At 44.8% G+C, this 18,273-nt stretch overlaps 1 protein-coding gene across 2 annotated transcripts in view; it reads left to right on the top strand.

Moving 5' to 3' along the window:
• LOC129700036 (centrosomal protein of 128 kDa-like) overlaps positions 1-18,273 on the top strand; it is a 396,302-nt gene that overhangs the window by 17,203 nt on the left and 360,826 nt on the right. For both annotated transcript variants that reach the window (XM_055640193.1, XM_055640194.1), the window contains exons 7-8: positions 1,227-1,299; positions 3,848-3,964. In XM_055640193.1, coding sequence (XP_055496168.1) covers positions 1,227-1,299; positions 3,848-3,964 — 190 coding nt within the window. The remainder of the gene's footprint in view (positions 1-1,226; positions 1,300-3,847; positions 3,965-18,273) is intronic.

The raw sequence follows: 18,273 nt of genomic DNA, 5'->3' as shown, positions 1-18,273 counted from the left end.
AATGGATTCAAAGGGGATCTGACGAATCTTTATGTTTTCAAGGAAGAGGACAGACTGAGAACTCTGCATCTTCTATTTGACCAAGTACTACATACCTGATTTTGTTTCTTGAACCATTAATATATGAACATCCTAGTTAACCTCAATCTGAAGAAAGGTTCTGACCTGAAACATTGAATGTCCATAATCCCTCCACAGACGATGTCTGCCCTGCTGAGTTCCGCAGTAGTTTGTTTTTTTAGAACATAGAATATAGAACAGTATAGCAGAAGAACAGCCCTTTGGCTCAAAATGTCCATGCCAAGCCAAGACCAATTCGTATCTGCCTGCACATGCTCCATATCCCTCCAGTCCCTGCATATATGCGTGCCTATCAAAGAGTTTCATCAATGCCACAATTGTATATATCTCCCCCAACACCATCGCAAACGGGTTCCAGGCACACACCACCCTCGGTGTAAATGGAAACTAGCCCCACACATCTCCTTCAAATGTTTGCCCCTCTCATCTTAAGTCTATATCCTCTAGTATAGTTTAGAGATACAGGCCCTTTGGCCCACCGAGTCCGTGCCGACCAGCAATCCCCGCACATTAACACTATCCTACACACAAGGGACAATCTTTACATTTATACCAAGCCAATTAACCTACAAACCTGTACGTCTTGGAGTGTGGGAGGAAACTGAAGATCTCTGAGAAAACACATGCAGGTCATGGGGAGATCGTACAAACTCCATACAGACAAGCACCTGTAGTTTTTGGCATCTTCACCTCAGGAAAAAATGTTCTGTCTGTCTACCTTGTCTTGCATTAGTTTTTTTCCCTTTTCATTAGGTCTTGCACAAAAAAAATTGTTGGCCTAGATATACAGTGCACACTGTTCCTGTTACACTTAATGCAATGTTGCATTGCCCTTCGTTTGACAATGAATGTATCTCACAATGCACAGTGGGATGAGTTGAGTCCTTAGGACGAGTCTTGTGCTTTTGATCCTCAGTCTTGGTGTTCCTCGTAATTGGCTCCATCTTGCTGGAAGACCTGCTGGATCTCACCGCAGGCTTGTGATGTCCTGCTGAGCCTGTGGCACGAAAGGTTTATTGGCTTGGTGATGGTGAAACAAAGAATCACTTCCGGATGCATAGAGGGAGATAAGAAACAGGGTCTCTGTTCTGACTTTGTATTTTTATCTTCAAATAAGTGAAATCTAAATTTGTTTCTCTTGACAGGAACGATAAGGAAACTAGGAATTCTATCGATTCATTGTCAGGGAGAATCCGAGAGGTGTCCAGAACAGAGACCGTGAGTGCGGTTTAATGGAACTATGGAATTTTATCCAATGGCAAAGTTTATATGATTGTTATCACTTCTTTCGCAGCCAACAATGGACCATTGTGGGCTCCACCTTTCCTTAGTCATCGGTGCTGGCTCTGATTTGCTCTGAACCTTTTCATATCTCTAGTTTCCCTCTCCCCTGACTCTCAGTCTGAAGAAGGGTCTCGACCCGAAACGTCACCTATTCCTTTTTCTCCAGTGATTCTGCCTGACCCGCTGAGTTACTCCAGCTTCTGAATTTGTAGCCGGCAGGGCAGTACTCTGCATATTGCCAACTTGGATGTGTTGTGCATACTAACATGCTCTTAGTGCCCCCCCTTAAAACTGTGCAGTGAAGGTGATTTGACTATATTGTTGTCTCGTTTATTCCATTCCCTTAAGGTTCTTACAAAGAATGAGTTCTTAGAAATATCTGTCCTGTCCTTAGTTCAATTAATTTTCACTTGGATTTATTTAAATGGTTGATCATTAAGCTTTCATCTTGGTATCATAAATATTTAAAGGATTTTTTTTTTAAGAGATGGGCAAGTCGTCTTGTAGGGTAGTTAACTGCACAAATTGACGATCTTGGGCTTTTTGAATTCAAGGATGCAGTCAGGTAGACCAAATTGCTTGTGTTTCGATTTCTAAATGTCCTTCTGGAGAAAACTAAACCAAGGATTTCTGCTCTTAATTAAATGTTGTGGATATTAATGGGAATCTAATTGGAGCTTTTTACTCCTTTTGGACGATAAACTGCTAAAATCTCTTTTGTATGCATTGGACTTTGACACAATATCCATGCTGCTTAAGTTGCTGCTCTTGTAAGACGTGAACCAAAGGGAATCTGATGAATCCTTAATGCTTCCTTGTAATGGATTACCTAGAAATTCCACATCTATGTTGCTTGATCCATTAATATGTGAACAGACATCTTAAGGCTCTGGATCTGAGGTAGTGGATCCGCCATTATCCTGTTGAATGGGGGTCAATGGTCTGGGACAGGGTGGCCTACTCTTATTTTCATTGTATCCGCCATCATTCCTCATTATTGCCTTTGTAAATTACGGATCGAACGCCTTATTGACTGGTCAGGATCGTAAGAGAAAGTTAGACCACGATTGAGCTTGATTATGGGATTACACTGAGGAGTAAGGGTACTTTTGGTCATCTTGTCATCAGGTGTGGCAGCTTTCACGACATCTCTGTAGTGTTGGGTACGGAGGCGGCTGATTAGACCACCCTGGTCACATAAGTTCCATCCACACAGATGACATAGAAAATAGGTGCAGGAGTGGGCCATTTGTCACTTCAAACTAGCACCGCCATTCAATATGATCATGGCTGATCATCCAGAATCAGTACCCTGTTCCTACGTTCTCCCCATACCCCTTGATTCTGTTAGTCCCAAGAGCTATATCCAACTCTCTCTTGAATGCATCCAGTGAATTGGCCTCCACTGCTTTCTTTGGCAGAGAATTCCACAGATTCACAAAAGTGAAAAAAGTTACATAATATAAATCTTGGGTAGACAAAAAAGCTGGAGAAACTCAGCGGGTGAGGCAGCATCTATGGAGCGAAGGAATAGGTGACGTTTCGGGTCGAGACCCTTCTTCAGACTAATATAAATCTTATGTCCCTTGTGGCTAAAGGGATCAGGGGGTATGGGGAGAAGGCAGGTACAGGATACTGAGTTGGATGATCAGCCATGATCATATTGAATGGCGGTGCAGGCTCGAAGGGCCGAATGGCCTACTCCTGCACCTATTTTCTATTTATATGTTTATATTGTTTTCTACTTCTGCTTGCCCTACTATATTCAAAGATATGTTACTGCATTGACTCTTGCATGAAAAGTGACATTTTTAAAATTTGATATTTATTCTGGCTGGTAAAGTTTGAGCAACAAGTTGCTGGTCTGGCAATTGTGCTGACGAAGTATTAGCTCTCTGCCACCCTCTAATGCGGGAAGTTTGTATTACAGCATTTGACTATCATATATTTCTAGAGATAGGCATTTTAGCTCGAAACAAGGAACTGCAGATGCTGGTTCACAAAATAAAAGCACAAAGTGCTGGAGTAACTCAGCAGGCCAGGCAGCATCTCTGGAGAACAAGGATAGTTGATGTTTTGGGTCGGGACCCTTCTTCAGACTGAAGAGGGTCTGAAGAAAGGTCCCGACCTTCAGGGTTACGGGGAGAAGGCAAGAGAACAAGGTTGAGGGAAAGAAAGACCAGCCATGATTGAATGGCAGAGTGGACATGATGGGCTGAATGGCCTAATTCTGCTCCCGTGACATTAACATGCCAAAGGTCTTCATTCCATCAGTTTGACCAGAGGAAAAAAAGCGGGGAGCTAGCATCTGATGCTAGATCAGTGTCTTGAAATGTTAATTCTGTTTCTATCTCCACAGATTTTGTCTGACCTGTTGAATATTAATATTTTTTTTAACTGTTGGAGTGGGCATTGCTCTATATTAACTTGTAAGAACTGCCCTTTTTCTAGCAACAAACATTCTTGGTCTTTTGTTTAATAGGTTTCCGAACGAGTTGAAAGGCGCCTTCAAGAAATTGAAAAGGAAATGAGAACTGAACGACAGTTAGCGGAACATCGCCAGGATAAGCTGGGACTGATGGCAGTGCAACTGCAAGAGGTGAGCTGTGCACGTCCAACGTGCTTGTGGTGATTTGCAGCTTGTATCAACTGATATAAGCATTCTAATTGTTTTGATATCTTGATAAATTTAATTATTTCTAACAGACAAGGTCTCTTGCCCAGAGTAGGGGAATCGAGAACTAGAGGACATAGATTTAAGGAGAGGCGGGAAAGATTTAACAGGAACCCGAGGGGTAACGTTCGGGTCGGGACTATTCTTCAGACTCGAGGTGGGGTCCCGACCTGAAATGTCGCCGGTCCATGTCCTCTGGCGAAGCTGCCTGACCTGCTGAGTAACACCAGCACTTTGCGTTTTGCTCAAGATTCCAGCATCTGTAGTTCCCTGTCTCTCCATTCCCTTTTGTAGACTTTCTAGAGATTGTTTTAGTACAGATGAAGAATAGAACGATCCATCAAAATTAACTTAACTTGATGGCAGCTGCAACCTGAAGATGTGCCTTGACCCCAAACGTCACCCATCCATTTTCCCCAGAGATGCTGCCTGACCTGCTGAGTTACTCCAGCACTTTGTGTCTATCCGCAGTTTCCTTTTGCTCTTTAACAAAAAATGCCAATTTAGGTTCTGCATTATTCCTATTATTATGTCGTCATAACATCCTGCTTTATGTTGAAACTTGAGACGTTGTTGTAGCAGGGATTCTGACTGTTTCACAGTGTTAATAAACTCTGAGGCTTTGATTTCCAGTGAGAAAAATCAATTTATATTATTACCTTGGTCGATCACCATAGTTATTAAATTTACTTTTGAAGTTACTGTTATGTGGCAGCTGGTTCGTACACTTCAATGGACAGATTTACAACAAATTAGCAGTTAATCTGCATTGATTTACAATCTTCTTCTAAGGCCCCCTTCGGTCATGGCTGATCATAGGTGTCTCCAGGGTGCTATTCCCTATATGGAGAACGCCTGTGCTTGACTTTATTTAATGTGGGGACACTGGTGCACAGGCAACCACCCCACGGTCCTTGACAGATCTGGGTCAGGATCCAGTGGCATGGAGATTGCTCTTTGTCAGAGATCTCCCCCTAGACCTTACCACCATAGGTGGCCCTACCAGGAGCATAGCTCCAGATGGCATCGCTCTCAGGATCTCAGGTCCACACAAACTTCTCCACCAGGACAAGGTGACGTTCCACGGAGAAGTACAATACCTGATTCACAACAATCTGAGTTGAACTAGCTGGCCACATCTAAGCCCTCATGTAAAGAAGTATTCATGAACATTATTGATCTCTCAGAAATATGAGCAGGACATTAACCTTAATTCGGTTGTGGCTGGCCCTCTAGGTCAAAGCTACTTTCCTGCATTCATTTGTTCAGTTTAGTCTAGAGTTAGTTACAGTTTAGTTTATTGTCATGTGTACCGAGGTACGGTGAAAACATTTTGTTGCGTGCTATCCAGTCAACGGAAAGGCAATACACGGTTACAATCAGAGCATTTACAGTGTATACATATATGATAAGGGAATAACGTTTAGTGTAAGGTAAAACCAGCAAAGTCTGATCAAGGATAGACAATAGACAATAGGTGCAGGAGTAGGCCATTTGGCCCTTTGAGCCAGCACCGCCATTCAATGTGATCATGGCTGATCATCCCCAATCAGTACCCCATTCCTGCCTTCTCCCCATATCCCCTCTACTCCGCTGTTTTTAAGAGCTCTATCTAGCTCACTCTGAAAGCATCCAGAGAACCTGCCTCCCTCTGAGGCGGAGAATTCCACAGACTCACCACTCTGTGAGGAAAAAGGGTTTCCTCGTCTCCGTTCTAAATGGCTTACTCCTTATTCTTAAACAATGTTTCAATAGTCCGAGGGTCAACAAGGAAACGGGCCCTTTGGCCCATTGAGTCCTTGATTGATGAAAAAAGAATCGGGTTTGTAAGGTATGACCAACCCTGGACAAAGCTACACTGTCTGTCCCTAATTAATGGATTCTCTTTTCAAATGTGAGTAAAACCTATCCTGTAGAATCCTCTTCAATCAGTTCCCTGTTGTAGGTGTGAGGCTCTCTGGCCTACAATTTCCTGGATTATCCCAATTTCCATTCTTAAATGAAGGAATAACCGTTGCTACTCTCCAGTCCTCGTGGGCCTCGCCGGTCTCTGGAAAAGGTATAAAGATCTTTGTCAAGGCTCCTCTCTTCCTGCTCTCATTACCCTGGGATAGATCCCAAATGTCCCTGGTGACTTGTCCACCGGAATGTTCTTTAAGAGACTCAATACCACCATGTTCTTGATCTCAAAAACCCCTAGCATATTAGTATACATGACACTGATCTATCCTCAGATCTGAGGTGCACAAAAATGCTGAAGAAGCTCAGCGGGTGAGGCAGCATCTATGGAGCGAAGTAATAGTTGACGTTTCCGGTCGAGACCCTTCTTCAGACCCGAAACGTCACCTATTCCTTCGCACCATAGATGCTGCCTCACCCGAGTTTCTCCAGCATTTTTGTCTATCTCTTGTTTTTAACATATGTTTAAAAAAAATGGTAATCTTACTTGGCCTTTTAACCCGCCTAGTTCCTGCTTGAGTTTCCTGCTTTATTTATATTTCCTCAAAGCCTATGAATGATTTAATTGTCCTAATTCTTCTGTCAGCTTCCTTTACTTTTTTGACCCTATTTACAGCCAAATCCGTAATGCAAGGTTCCCTTACCTCGCAAGACCTCACCGGGACGGCACGGTGGCGCAACGGTAGATTTGCTGTCTCGGAGACCCGGGTTGAATCCTGGCTACATGTCCGTAAGGAGTTTGTACATCCTTCCTGTGACTGCGTGGGTTTCCTCCAGGTGCTCAGGTTTCCTCCCACATTCCAAAGACGTGCAGGTCTGCAGGCTAATTAGATTCTGTAAATTGTCCCCAGTGTGCAGTATAGAACTAGTGTATGGGTGATCATTGGTTGGCACAGACTCGGGGGGGGGGGGGGGCTGACGAGCCTGTTTCCACACTGTAACCCTAAACTAAACTAATTTGAGTACAACATACTGCTTACTGTACCTACATGCTGCCTTTCAGTAACTCTCCTACAAGAACATTGGTTTCTCATGAACACCATTGAATCTCCATTTTTTTTCCCCAAAGTGGATGAAGGTTGCTGTTTCAGCAGTTCTGCGGTGTGCAAATTAGCTGCCAAGTTTCCAACATAGCATCACTGACTACAGTTCAGAACAGTTTCACTGCCTGTAAAGCACTCTGAGATGTGTTGAAGGAGACTTGAAAATGCCGTATCAATCTAAGTCCCTGACTTTTGTTTTGCTTTCCTAAAAAATTTACTTTTAAGAGGTTGCGGAGAGTGGTATGTAGCTCTTGCCTGCCGAGTGGAAGTGATTGGGTAATTGAAAATCAAACAGCTGTAGGTCTGGGAGACCTGAGATAAACAGTCATGTTGTATGGTTGCATGGATAAGCAATGGCAAAGATTTATAGATTGCATGGATGAATTACAACAATTGTTCATCCCTGTCTGACGTAAAGATAAAATGGGGTGGGCGGCTCAACCGTGGCTAACGAGGGAAATTAGGGACAGTGTTAAATCCAACGAAGAGGCATATAAATTGGCCAGAAGAAGCAGTAAACCGGAGAACTGGAAGAAATTTAGAATTTAACAGACGAGAAAGGGGTTAATTAAGAAGGGGAAAATAGAGCATGAAAGAAAGCTTGCGGGGAATATAAAAACTGACTAAAAGCTTCTTTAGTTACGTGAAGAGGAAAAGATTAGTGAAGACAAATGTCGTTCCCTTACAATCAGAAACGGGTGAATTTATAATGGGAAGCAAGGAAATGGCAGACCAGTGAAACAAGTACTTTGGTTTTGTCTTCATTAGGGAAGACACAAACAGTCTCCCAGAAATACTAGGGGAATGAGGATCTAGTGGGAGGGATGAACTGAAGGAAATACACATTAGTCAGGAAATGGTGTTTGGCAATTTGTTGGGACGGAAGGCAGATAAATCCCCTGGCCGTTGATGGTCTACATCCCAGAGTACTCGAGCACCTAGAAATTGTGGAAGCATTGGTGATCATTTTCCAATGTTTTATAGACTCTAGACTGTGGACTGGAGGATAGCTAATGTAACCCCACTTTTTAAGACAGGAGGGGGAGAGAAAAAAAAAAAATTATAGACCAGTTAGCCTGACATCGGTAGTGGGGAAGATGCTTGAGTTGATTATTAAAGATTATTAGCAGTGCATTTGGAAAGTAGTGACAGGATCGGTCAAAGTCAGTATGGATTTATAAAGGGGAAATCATGCTTGACTAATCTTCTGGAATGTTTTGAGGATGTAAGAAGTAGAATGGATAAGGGAGAGCCAGTGTATGTGGTGTGGTGTATCTGGGCTTTCAAAAAGCCTTTCACAAGGTCCCGCACGTGAGATTAGTGTGCAAAATTACACATGGTATTGACGGTAGGGTATTGACATGGATAGAGAACTGGTTGGCAGACTGGAAGCAAAGAGTAGGAATTAACAGGTCCTTTTCATAATGGCAGGAAGTGACGAGTGGGGTGCTGCAAGGCTCAGTGCTGGGACGGGACCCCAGTTATTTACAATATTAATGATTTAACAAAGGAATTAAATGTAACTTCTCCAAGTTTGCGGATGACACAAAGCTGGGTGGCAGTGTGAATGGCGAGGAGGATGCTATGAGGCTGCAGGGTGACTTGGATAGGTAGAGTGGGCAGATGAATGGCAGATGCAGTATAATGTGGACGCAAATATATTTAATTGGGGGGGGTGGGGAGTTGGATTCATGGGAGGTGGTCTGGGAGGGGAGGATGCTCCTCAAACTGCGGAGCATCATGGGCAATACAGCTCACCCCCTCCATGACACACTGGTCAACCTGAGGAACACCTTCAATAACAGACTGGTTCCACCAAGATGCAGCATAGAACGCCACAGGAGATCCTGTGGTTATCAAACTGTACAACTCCTCCCCCTTCTGTCCTGGGTGAGACTTAACTTTGAATCCTATGCCCTTGTGATGTGTATTCTTCAGCTTTAGTGTTTAGTGATGCAGTATGGCAACAGGCCTAAGGGCACACTGGGTCCGCACTGACCAGCAATCCCCATACACTAGCTCTATCCTACACACTAGGGACAGTTCACTATTTTTTTACCGAAGCCAATTAAGCTGCAAACTTGTACCTCTTTGGCGAGTGGGTGGAAACCGGAGGACCTGGAAAAAACCCATGCGGCCACAGGGATAATGTACAAACTCCATACAGACGGCACCTGAAGTCAGGATTGAACCTGGGTCTCTGACGGTGTAAGGCAGCAACTCTCCCGCTGTGCCACCCTTATTTATAACCTTGTTTTTAAATGGCTTTTCAGCATAGCTGTTTAAAAGAATATCCAATGAAGGTTGAAATAAGGTTATTTCTAACTGATATAATTGTTTTTTAATGCAGCCAAAGCCTGGTAGCATTAAGATTTACAGTAATAGTAGAATGAACTGTATAGGTCACTTAATTCAACTTGGGGGCCAGGATGATGAGATAGGGAGCCAGTCCTTTGGGAGCTAACATTTTTGTTTAGTTTAGAGATAGAAACCGGCCCTTTGGCCCACTGAGTCCATGCCGACCATTTTATCAGGATGCTTCACAGCATGGTTGGTAACAGCTCCATCCAAGACCACAAGAAATTGCAGCGATTTATGGACACAGCCCGGAACATCACACAAACCAACCTCCCTTCTATTGGCTCCATTTATACCTCACGCTGCCAGTAGCATAATCAAGGACGATTCACACTCTGGCCACTCCCTCTTCTCCCCTCTCCCTTCAGGCAAAAGGTGTGGATTCAGGGACAGTTTCTTCCCAGGCAACTGAATCATCCTACCAAGACCAGAGAGCAGTGCTGAACTACTATCTACTTCTTTGGTGACCCCCAGACTATCCCGGATCGACCTTTGCTGGCTTTACCTTGCACTGAACGTTATTCCCTTATCATGTATCTGTACACTAAATGGCTTGTAATCACGTATTGTCTTTCCGCTGTGTTCTAGTGCGCTAGTTCCAGGGACGGAAATCCCGGGGGGGCATCCATGTTTCCCCCCCCCCGTTTTGAGAGGGGGGGGATGACTCCCTCCTCCATTTTTTGTAATCCGGATTTTAAAACCCGGTGAAATCTCCGATTTCCGCAAAACAGTTGGGGTGGGACTGATGATCAAGGGCGCCGATTGGACGAGAGAGACGTCGGTCAGCAGGCAATGGGGGCGGGACATGATGATTCAGCGCGATGATTGGAGGAGGGAGATGTCCTGGTGGGAACGACGGCCCAGGTTTACAGCAAAGATCCTCTGCTCTAGGATCTTTGGTTTAGCGCCAGCGCGGAGAAGCAGCGCTAGCTCTACGGCTCCGGACTGGTGTCCCGTCAGTCCAGGCAGGGCTGTAGGTTAACTGGCGAGACAGGCAGAGTTGAGCTGGATTTAGCGCTGCTTCTCCGCGCTGGCCGTCGTTCCTGTAATTACCGTCCACAGGGCCCACGGCTGAAGCCTCGCGCGTGCGCGGCCGCCAAGAAATTGTGTCCCCCCCATGCTTTGATAGCGATTTCCGTGCCTGACTAGTTCTATCCTTCACATTGTTTACATAGGCTAATTAACCAACAAACCTGCACATCTTTGGGACGTGGGAGGTAACCGAGACACCCGATTGATAGAAGATTGGTGTCATTTGTGTTTTAGTTTAACTATTTTACCCATATCTCATTTTGAGTTATATTTCTATTCATCGTTGCTTCTGCACTTAGTAGCCAGCAGGGGTCAGTTTGTCTTCATTGCTGAGCAAGGTGCCTTCTTTAGGATTCTGGTGATTTATTTCTGCATTTTAATGCACCAAATAAAATTCACATTGTGCATTTCATTTAATCAGTCTTTAAGCGACAGTGGGCATACCTTTTAAACTGACATCAAAAAAACTTTGTGAAAGCTTGTGACGATGCAGAATGTGCTTCAAATGTGTATGACATTAAATACAATGTCTTCTAAAGAAAAAGCAGAATTCCTTTTAAGTACTGAACTGAATCCCCAGAGCCACTGTGATAAATTTTTTACAATGGTGTGTAGTTTATTAAAATATGCCGTTATTCACCATTATGCCGCCTAGGATGCAATTCCAGGGCATTAGCTATTCAATGGAGACTTGTTCAATAGCTTATTTAATGTTTTTGGCTGCATTGAATGGAATATTAATTCTGCTCTAAACCTTTAGCATAACCGTAACTATAAAAAATCCAGGTGCAGTATATTTTAGTAAGTGTATTTTTAATGTATGGTTGAAAGAGAAGTTTATAATTTAGTGCAATGAAATTAGAATAACATTATAGCCGTCAACGCGGGACTGTCGTATGCTGAGAGAATGGAGCAGGCTGGGCTCGTACACTCTGGAGTTTAGAAGGATAAGAGGGGATCTTCTTGAAACATATAAGATTATTAAGAGTTTGGACACGTCAGAGGCAGGAAACATGTTACCGATGTTGAGCGAGTCCAGAACCAGGGGCCACAGTTTAAGAATAAGGGGTAAGCCATCTAGAATGGAGACAAGGAAACACTTCTTCACACAGAGAGTTGTGAGTGTGGAATTCTCTGCCTCAGAGGGCGGTGGAGGCCGGTTCTCTGGATACTTTCAAGAGAGAGCTAGATAGGGCTCTTAAAGATAGCGGAGTCCGGGGATATGGGGAGAAGGCAGGAACGGGGTAGTGATTGGGGATGATCAGCCATGATCACATTCAATGGCAGTGCTGGCTCGAAGGGCCGAATGGCCTACTCTTGCATCTATTGTCTATTGTCATGATTGGTCTTGTGTTATGGGTCTTAAAAATATGTAGTGTAATGCAATTTAGTAATACTTAGGATTAGTAAGTATGCAGATGCTACTAAGATAGGTGGTGTTGTGGATAATGAAGTAGATTTCCAAAGTCTACAGAGAGATTTAGGCCATTTGGAAGAATGGGCTGAAAGATGGCAGATGGAGTTTAATGCTGATAAGTGTGAGGTGCTACATCTTGGCAGGACAAATCAAAATAGGATGTACATGGTATATGGTAGCGAATTGAGGAATGCAGTTGAACAGAGGGATCTAGGAATAACTGTGCATAGTTCCCTGAAGGTGGAATCTCATGTAGATAGGGTGGTAAAGAAAGCTTTTGGTGTGCTAGCCTTTATAAATCAGAGCATTGAGTATAGAAGTTGGGATGTAATGTTAAAATTGTACAAGGCATTGGTGAGACCAATTCTGGGGTATGGTGTACAATTTTGGTCGCCCAATTATAGGAAGGATGTCAACAAAATAGAGAGAGTACAGAGGAGATTTACTAGAATGTTGCCTGGGTTTCGGCAACTAAGTTACAGAGAAAGGTTGAATAAGTTAGGTCTTTATTCTTTGGAGCGCAGAAGGTTAAGGGGGGACTTGATAGAGGTCTTTAAAATGATGAGAGGGATAGACAGAGTTGACGTGGATAAGCTTTTCCCATTGAGAGTAGGGAAGATTCAAACAAGAGGACATGACTTCAGAATTAAGGGACAGAAGCTTAGGGGTAACATGAGGGGGAACTTCTTTACTCAGAGAGTGGTAGCTGTGTGGAATGAGCTTCCAGCGGAAGTGGTGGAGGCAGGTTCGATTTTATCATTTAAAAATAAATTGGAATTGTATATGGATGGGAAAGGAATGGAGGGTTATGGTCTGAGTGCAGGTAGATGGGACTAGGGGAAAATAAGTGTTCGGCACGGACTTGTAGGGCCGTGATGGCCTGTTTCTGTGCTGTAATTGTTATATGGTTATATGGTTAATAATATATTTTATTGTCATTGCACGTCAGTGCAACAAGATTTAGTATGCAGCTCCAACCGATGAAAAAGAAAAGTAAAATAAATAAATAAGCTGTGTGACGTGACCATGTGATGTGAGGGAGACAGTCCAGGGGGGGGGATAGGGGGCACTCAGCAGGCCCGGTTCAGCGCTGCTATAGCTCTGGGAATAAAGCTGTTTCTGAGTCTGGAGGTTCGGGCGTAGAAGGCCTTGTAACGTCTGCCGGAGGGAAGTAGTTCAAACAGTCCGTTACAAGGGTGTGAGGAATCTTTATGGATGCTGACGGCCTTCCTGAGGCACCGTGTGTGGTAGATGCCCTCCAAGGCTGGTAGCTGTGTCCCATTGATCCTCTGCGCTCTGTGGACGACGCGCTGAAGCGCTCTCCTCTCCGCCTCCGTGCAGCTGAGATACCACACAGAGATGCCGTACGTTAATATGCTCTCTGTGGTGCAGCGGTAGAACGTTGTCAGCAGCTGTTGGGGCAGACCAGTCTTTTTTAATGTCCTCAGGAAGAACAGTCATTGCTGTGCCTTCCTGACCAGCGCAGCGGTGTTGGTGGACTATGTGAGGTCCTCAGAAATGTGAGTGCCCAGAAACTTAAAGCTGGACCTCTCTCCACACATTCCCCGTAAATGGAGATTGGTGCGTATTCTTAATTATGGGACCTCCTGAAGTCAATAATCAGCTCCTTGGTCTTGGAGGTGTTTAGTGACAAGTTGTTATGTGCGCACCAGTCCGCCAGGTTCTGCACCTCCGCTCTGTATTTTGTTTCATCACCGTTGGTGATCAGCCCAATCACTGTTGTGTCGTCTGCAAACTTCATGATGGTGTTGGTGTTGAATGCAGGAACACAGTCGTGAGTGAAGAGGGAGTAGAGCATGGGGCTTAGTACACAGCCCTGTGGTGTGCCGGTGCTCAGGGTGATAGTGGAGGACAGGTGCGGGCCCAGTCTCACTGCCTGCGGTCGCTCCGTCAGAAAGTTCAGGACCCAATCGCATATCGGTGAGCTGAGGCCTAGCTGGTGGTGTTTGGTGGTGAGCTTGGTGAAGATGACCGTATTGAATGCAGAGCTATAGTCAATGAAGAGCATCCTCACGTACGTGCCCTGTCTGTCCAGGTGAGTCAGGACAGTGTGAAGAGCCAGAGAGATGGCATCCTCTGTGGATCTATTTGCCCTGTATGCAAATTGATGAGAGTCCAGTGAGGCAGGGATGCTGGATTTGATATGGGATAGGACCAGCCTTTCGAAGCACTTCATTGGGATTGGAGTTAGGGCAACCGGGCGGTAGTCGTTCAGGTTGGTGACTTTAGACTTTTTCGGCGCCGGCACTATGGTGGCTGTTTTCAGGCACTTGGGGACCGTTGCCAGAGATAGAGACAGATTGAAGATTCTCGTGAATACCTCCGCCAGCTGTACAGCACAGTCCTTTAGTACCCTTCCCTGGACTCCATCCGGGCCTGCAGCCTTGCGTGGATTGATCCTACGCAGAGCGAACTGTTCCTGTTATTATATGGTTAGTGATGCTCAGGAATTGAAGGAGCGGAATTTATTGAGGATAACATGTCAGGAAAGGAGAGGGGCAAGAATGGGACGTTTAGTTCAGTGATAGAGCAGGGAAACAGGCCCTTTGGCCCACTAAGCACGACAGCTATCGAACACCTATTCACACTCGTTCTATGCTATCGCACTTTCTCATTCATTTCCCTACAGATTAATGGCAAATGTACAATTAAGCTACAGACCTGCATATTTTGCGATGTGGGAGGAAACCGGAACACCTGGAGGAAGGGGTTGAGAAGGAAAGATTGAACGGCCATGATTGAATGGCAGAGTAGGCTCGATGGGCCGAATGGCTTAATTCTGGCCCTGTAACTTACAAACATGAACCAGGAGGAAACATAGAAACATAGAACATAGGTGCAGGAGTAGGCCATTTGGCCCTTCGAGCCTGCACCGCCATTCAATATGATTATGGCTGATCATCCAACTCAGTATCCCGTACCTGCCTTCTCTCCATACCCCCTGATCCCTTTAGCCACAAGTGTCACATCTAACTCTCTCTTAAATATATCCAATGAACTGGCTTCAATTACCTTCTGTGGCCACGTGGTCACAGGGACAACATGCAAACTCCACACAGGCAGTACCCGAGGTCAAGATTGCTCCCGGGTCACTGGCACTGTGAGGCAGCGGTTCTATCAGCTGCACCACGGTGCTGCCGCAGTGGGTCAGGAAAGTATTGGTGCTTCAGGAGTTGATGCAGGCCAGTAGGTGCAGGAATCTTACTATTTGGTGTGAGTTGGGAAGTGGGCAACAGGTTGAGATACGGGAGCTTGGCCTGTTGTGTTTTGTAATATTTGAGCCTAGTAATGGCAAAGGTTTGAATGAAAAGGATTACATCTTGCCTTCACTGAATTCTCCAATCTGCTGCTCTCCCTGCTTCACTATATGTTGTTGAAGTACTGGCCATAGTCTCTTTAAACTGACCCTTAAATGCAAGAACTGTGAGTCATTTACTGCTTGTGGGTGTTGAGTCTGGGTGTGGTCTTTGGCCTAACTGCGTACACCTTTTTTTTCTAGACGCCTTCGTTCATTCAGTTAATGTATCAATGTCAAATTCAAAAATTAAAAGTTGACTTACTGTTTGCCCGCAGCAATTAAAATGATCTCCCATTCCTCCCAATCTCTCTGCAGCGAAGTGTTTCTTAAATTCTCTCCCAAACCCCCTAGCTTGTACTCCCTTGTCTGAAGCTCTTCAACCAGATGACTTAGCGCTACTTTAAACTAAAGATATCGGGAAGAAACAGTTTACGTAGTGTGGCGAAGGTTCTGGGGTTTGGCATGGTGGTGAAATTGATGGGATGGATTGTAAGGATGTTTTGGGTTTTTTGGGGGGGTGGGGGGGGGGGTTTCCGGAATCACTATCCTCATCCCCTGCAGGAAATAATTCACGAAGAGCTTTAGTTTAGAGATACTGCGAGGAAACAGGCCCTTTGGCCACCGCGTCCACGCCGATCAGCGATCTCACAGGCTACAAGTTCTATCCTACACACGAGGGACAATGTACAGAGAAGCCTACAAACCTGCGTGTTTTTGGAACGCATTATCTGTCTCACCAGTGTCCGGCTGAGTCCAGGGCACTTCCTGCGGCATGCGGCCTTCTGGGTACGCACCACCACCTCCATTGCCGGCTCGTTTTGGATAGCAGTAGCAGGATCGGTCCGAGTCAGCATGGATTTACGAAGGGGAAATCATGCTTGACTAATCTTCTGTAATTCTTTGAGGATGTAACTAGAAACATGGACAAGGGAGAGCCAGTGGATGGAGTGTACCTGGACTTTCAGAAAGCATTTTATAAGGACCCACATAGGATATTAGTGGGCAAAATTGGAGCACATGGTATTGGGGGTAGGGTGCTGATATGGATAGAAAATTGGTTGGCAGACAGGAAACAAAGAGTAGGGATTAACGAGTCCCTTTCAGAATGGCAGGCAGCGACTAGTGGGGAACCGCAAGGCTCGGTGCTGGGACTACAGCTATTTACAATATACATCAATGAGTTAGAAGAAAGGATTAAAAGTAACATTAGCAAATTTGCAGATGACACAAAGCTGGGTGGCAGGGTGAACTGTGAGGAGAATGCTATGAGGATGCGGGGTGACTTGGACAGGTTGGGTGAGTGGGGTTATCCACTTTGGTGGCAAAACCAGGAAGGCAGATTATTATCTGAATGGTGTCAAGTTGGGAAAAGGGGAATTACAGCGAGATCTGGGAGTCCTTGTTCATCAGTCACTGAAATAAAGCATGCAAGTACAGCAGACAGTGAAGAAAGCGAATGGCATGTTGGCCTTTATAACAAGAGGAGTTGAGTATAGGAGCAAATAGGTCCTTCTGCAGTTGTACGGGACCCTAGTGAGACCACACCTGGAATATTGTGTGCAGTTTTGGTCTCCAAATTTGAGGAAGGACATTCGTGTTATTGAGGGAGTGCAGCGTAGGTTCACGAGGTTAATTCCAGGGATGGGGTGACTGTCATATGCTGAGAGAATGGAGCGGCTGGGCTTGTATCCTGTAGAATTTAGAAGGATGAGAGGGATCTTATTAAAAAGTATAAGATTATTAAGGGTTTGGACACGCTAAAGGCAGGAAACATGTTCCCGATGTTGGGAGAGTTCAGAACCAGGGGCCACAGTTCAAGAATAAGGGGTAAGCCATTTAGAATGGAGATGAGGAAAAACGTTTTCACACAGAGAGTTGTGAATCTATGGAATTCTCTGCCTTGGCAGAGAAGGCAGTGGAGGTCAATTTTCTGGAGACTTTCACGAGAGAATTAGATAGATCTCTTAAAGATAGAGGAGTGAAGGGATATGGAGAGAAGGCAGGAACGGGGTACTGGTTGTGGATGATCAGCCATGATCACAGTGAATGGCAGTACTGGCTCGAAGGGCCGAATGGCCTACACCTGCACCTATTGTCTATTCTTTCAATGTGAACTTGAAGTCACAAACTGCCTTGATTGCACCAAGAACTGACCACGGAATTGTTTACATAAGTGCGAGTTTACGCAAGTCCCCTATTCCGTAAGATTTATATCACAATGAAGTCCCTTGGGTAACTTTTCATCTCTCTTGCCTTCCTGAGCTCTCCAGGTGATTAATTCTTTTTGGTACCCTTTGAGCATTCTCGATAACGCAAGCCCTCAGAAATCATCAAGCAAATTGTGCTCTGTTGTATACCTCCTCGTTTTCTTTGACATGAAATAACCCAACAGAATATTTCAGTGTAAACTCATGCCTTTGCTTTTCACGTGTTTGCTTTTCCCCATTCTTTACTCTACAACTGGAATGGCAATGTGACAGACACTCTGAAGCTCTCACCTTATTATTCCTGCAACATCCATAGCCAGATATTATTTGTCCTATCACCTCACCAGCAGTCTCTTGAATAATTTGCTTTATATCTTACGGTCATTCACCGTTGAAATATGAAATAATTTAACACCTTACTGAAGTCATTACCTTGTATTTCTATCGTTGCTGCTTATTCGGGCCAATATATTCATAGTGATAAGGTCAATGCCAATTTTGGTGCAAACCCATTGTCAGAACAGTCCTGTAATTCTAGTGGTTTTTACGAGTTGCTGTGTTTTAGTTTAGTTTAGAGATGCAGCGTGGAAACAGGCCCCCTCGTCCCCCCCTCGTCCACGCTGACCAGTGATCCCCGTACACAAGCACTATTCTACACACACTAGGGACACATTACAATCTTCACCAAAGCCAATTATCCCACAAACCTGCATGTCTTTGGAGTGTGGGAGGAACATAGATAACATAGAAAATAGGTGTAGGGGGCCATTCGGCCCTTAGAGCCAGCACCGCCATTCATTGCGATCATGGCTGATCGTCCCCAATCAATAACCGGTGCCTGCCTTCTCCCCATATCCCTTGATTCCACTAGCCCCTAGAGCTCTATCTAACTCTCTCTT

Source organism: Leucoraja erinacea, chromosome 9, assembly GCF_028641065.1.
Source record: "Leucoraja erinacea ecotype New England chromosome 9, Leri_hhj_1, whole genome shotgun sequence".
Taxonomy (NCBI): Eukaryota; Metazoa; Chordata; class Chondrichthyes; order Rajiformes; family Rajidae; genus Leucoraja; species Leucoraja erinaceus.
Note: the sequence above shows the minus strand (reverse complement) of the source record. Positions and strands in the feature narration are given on the sequence as shown.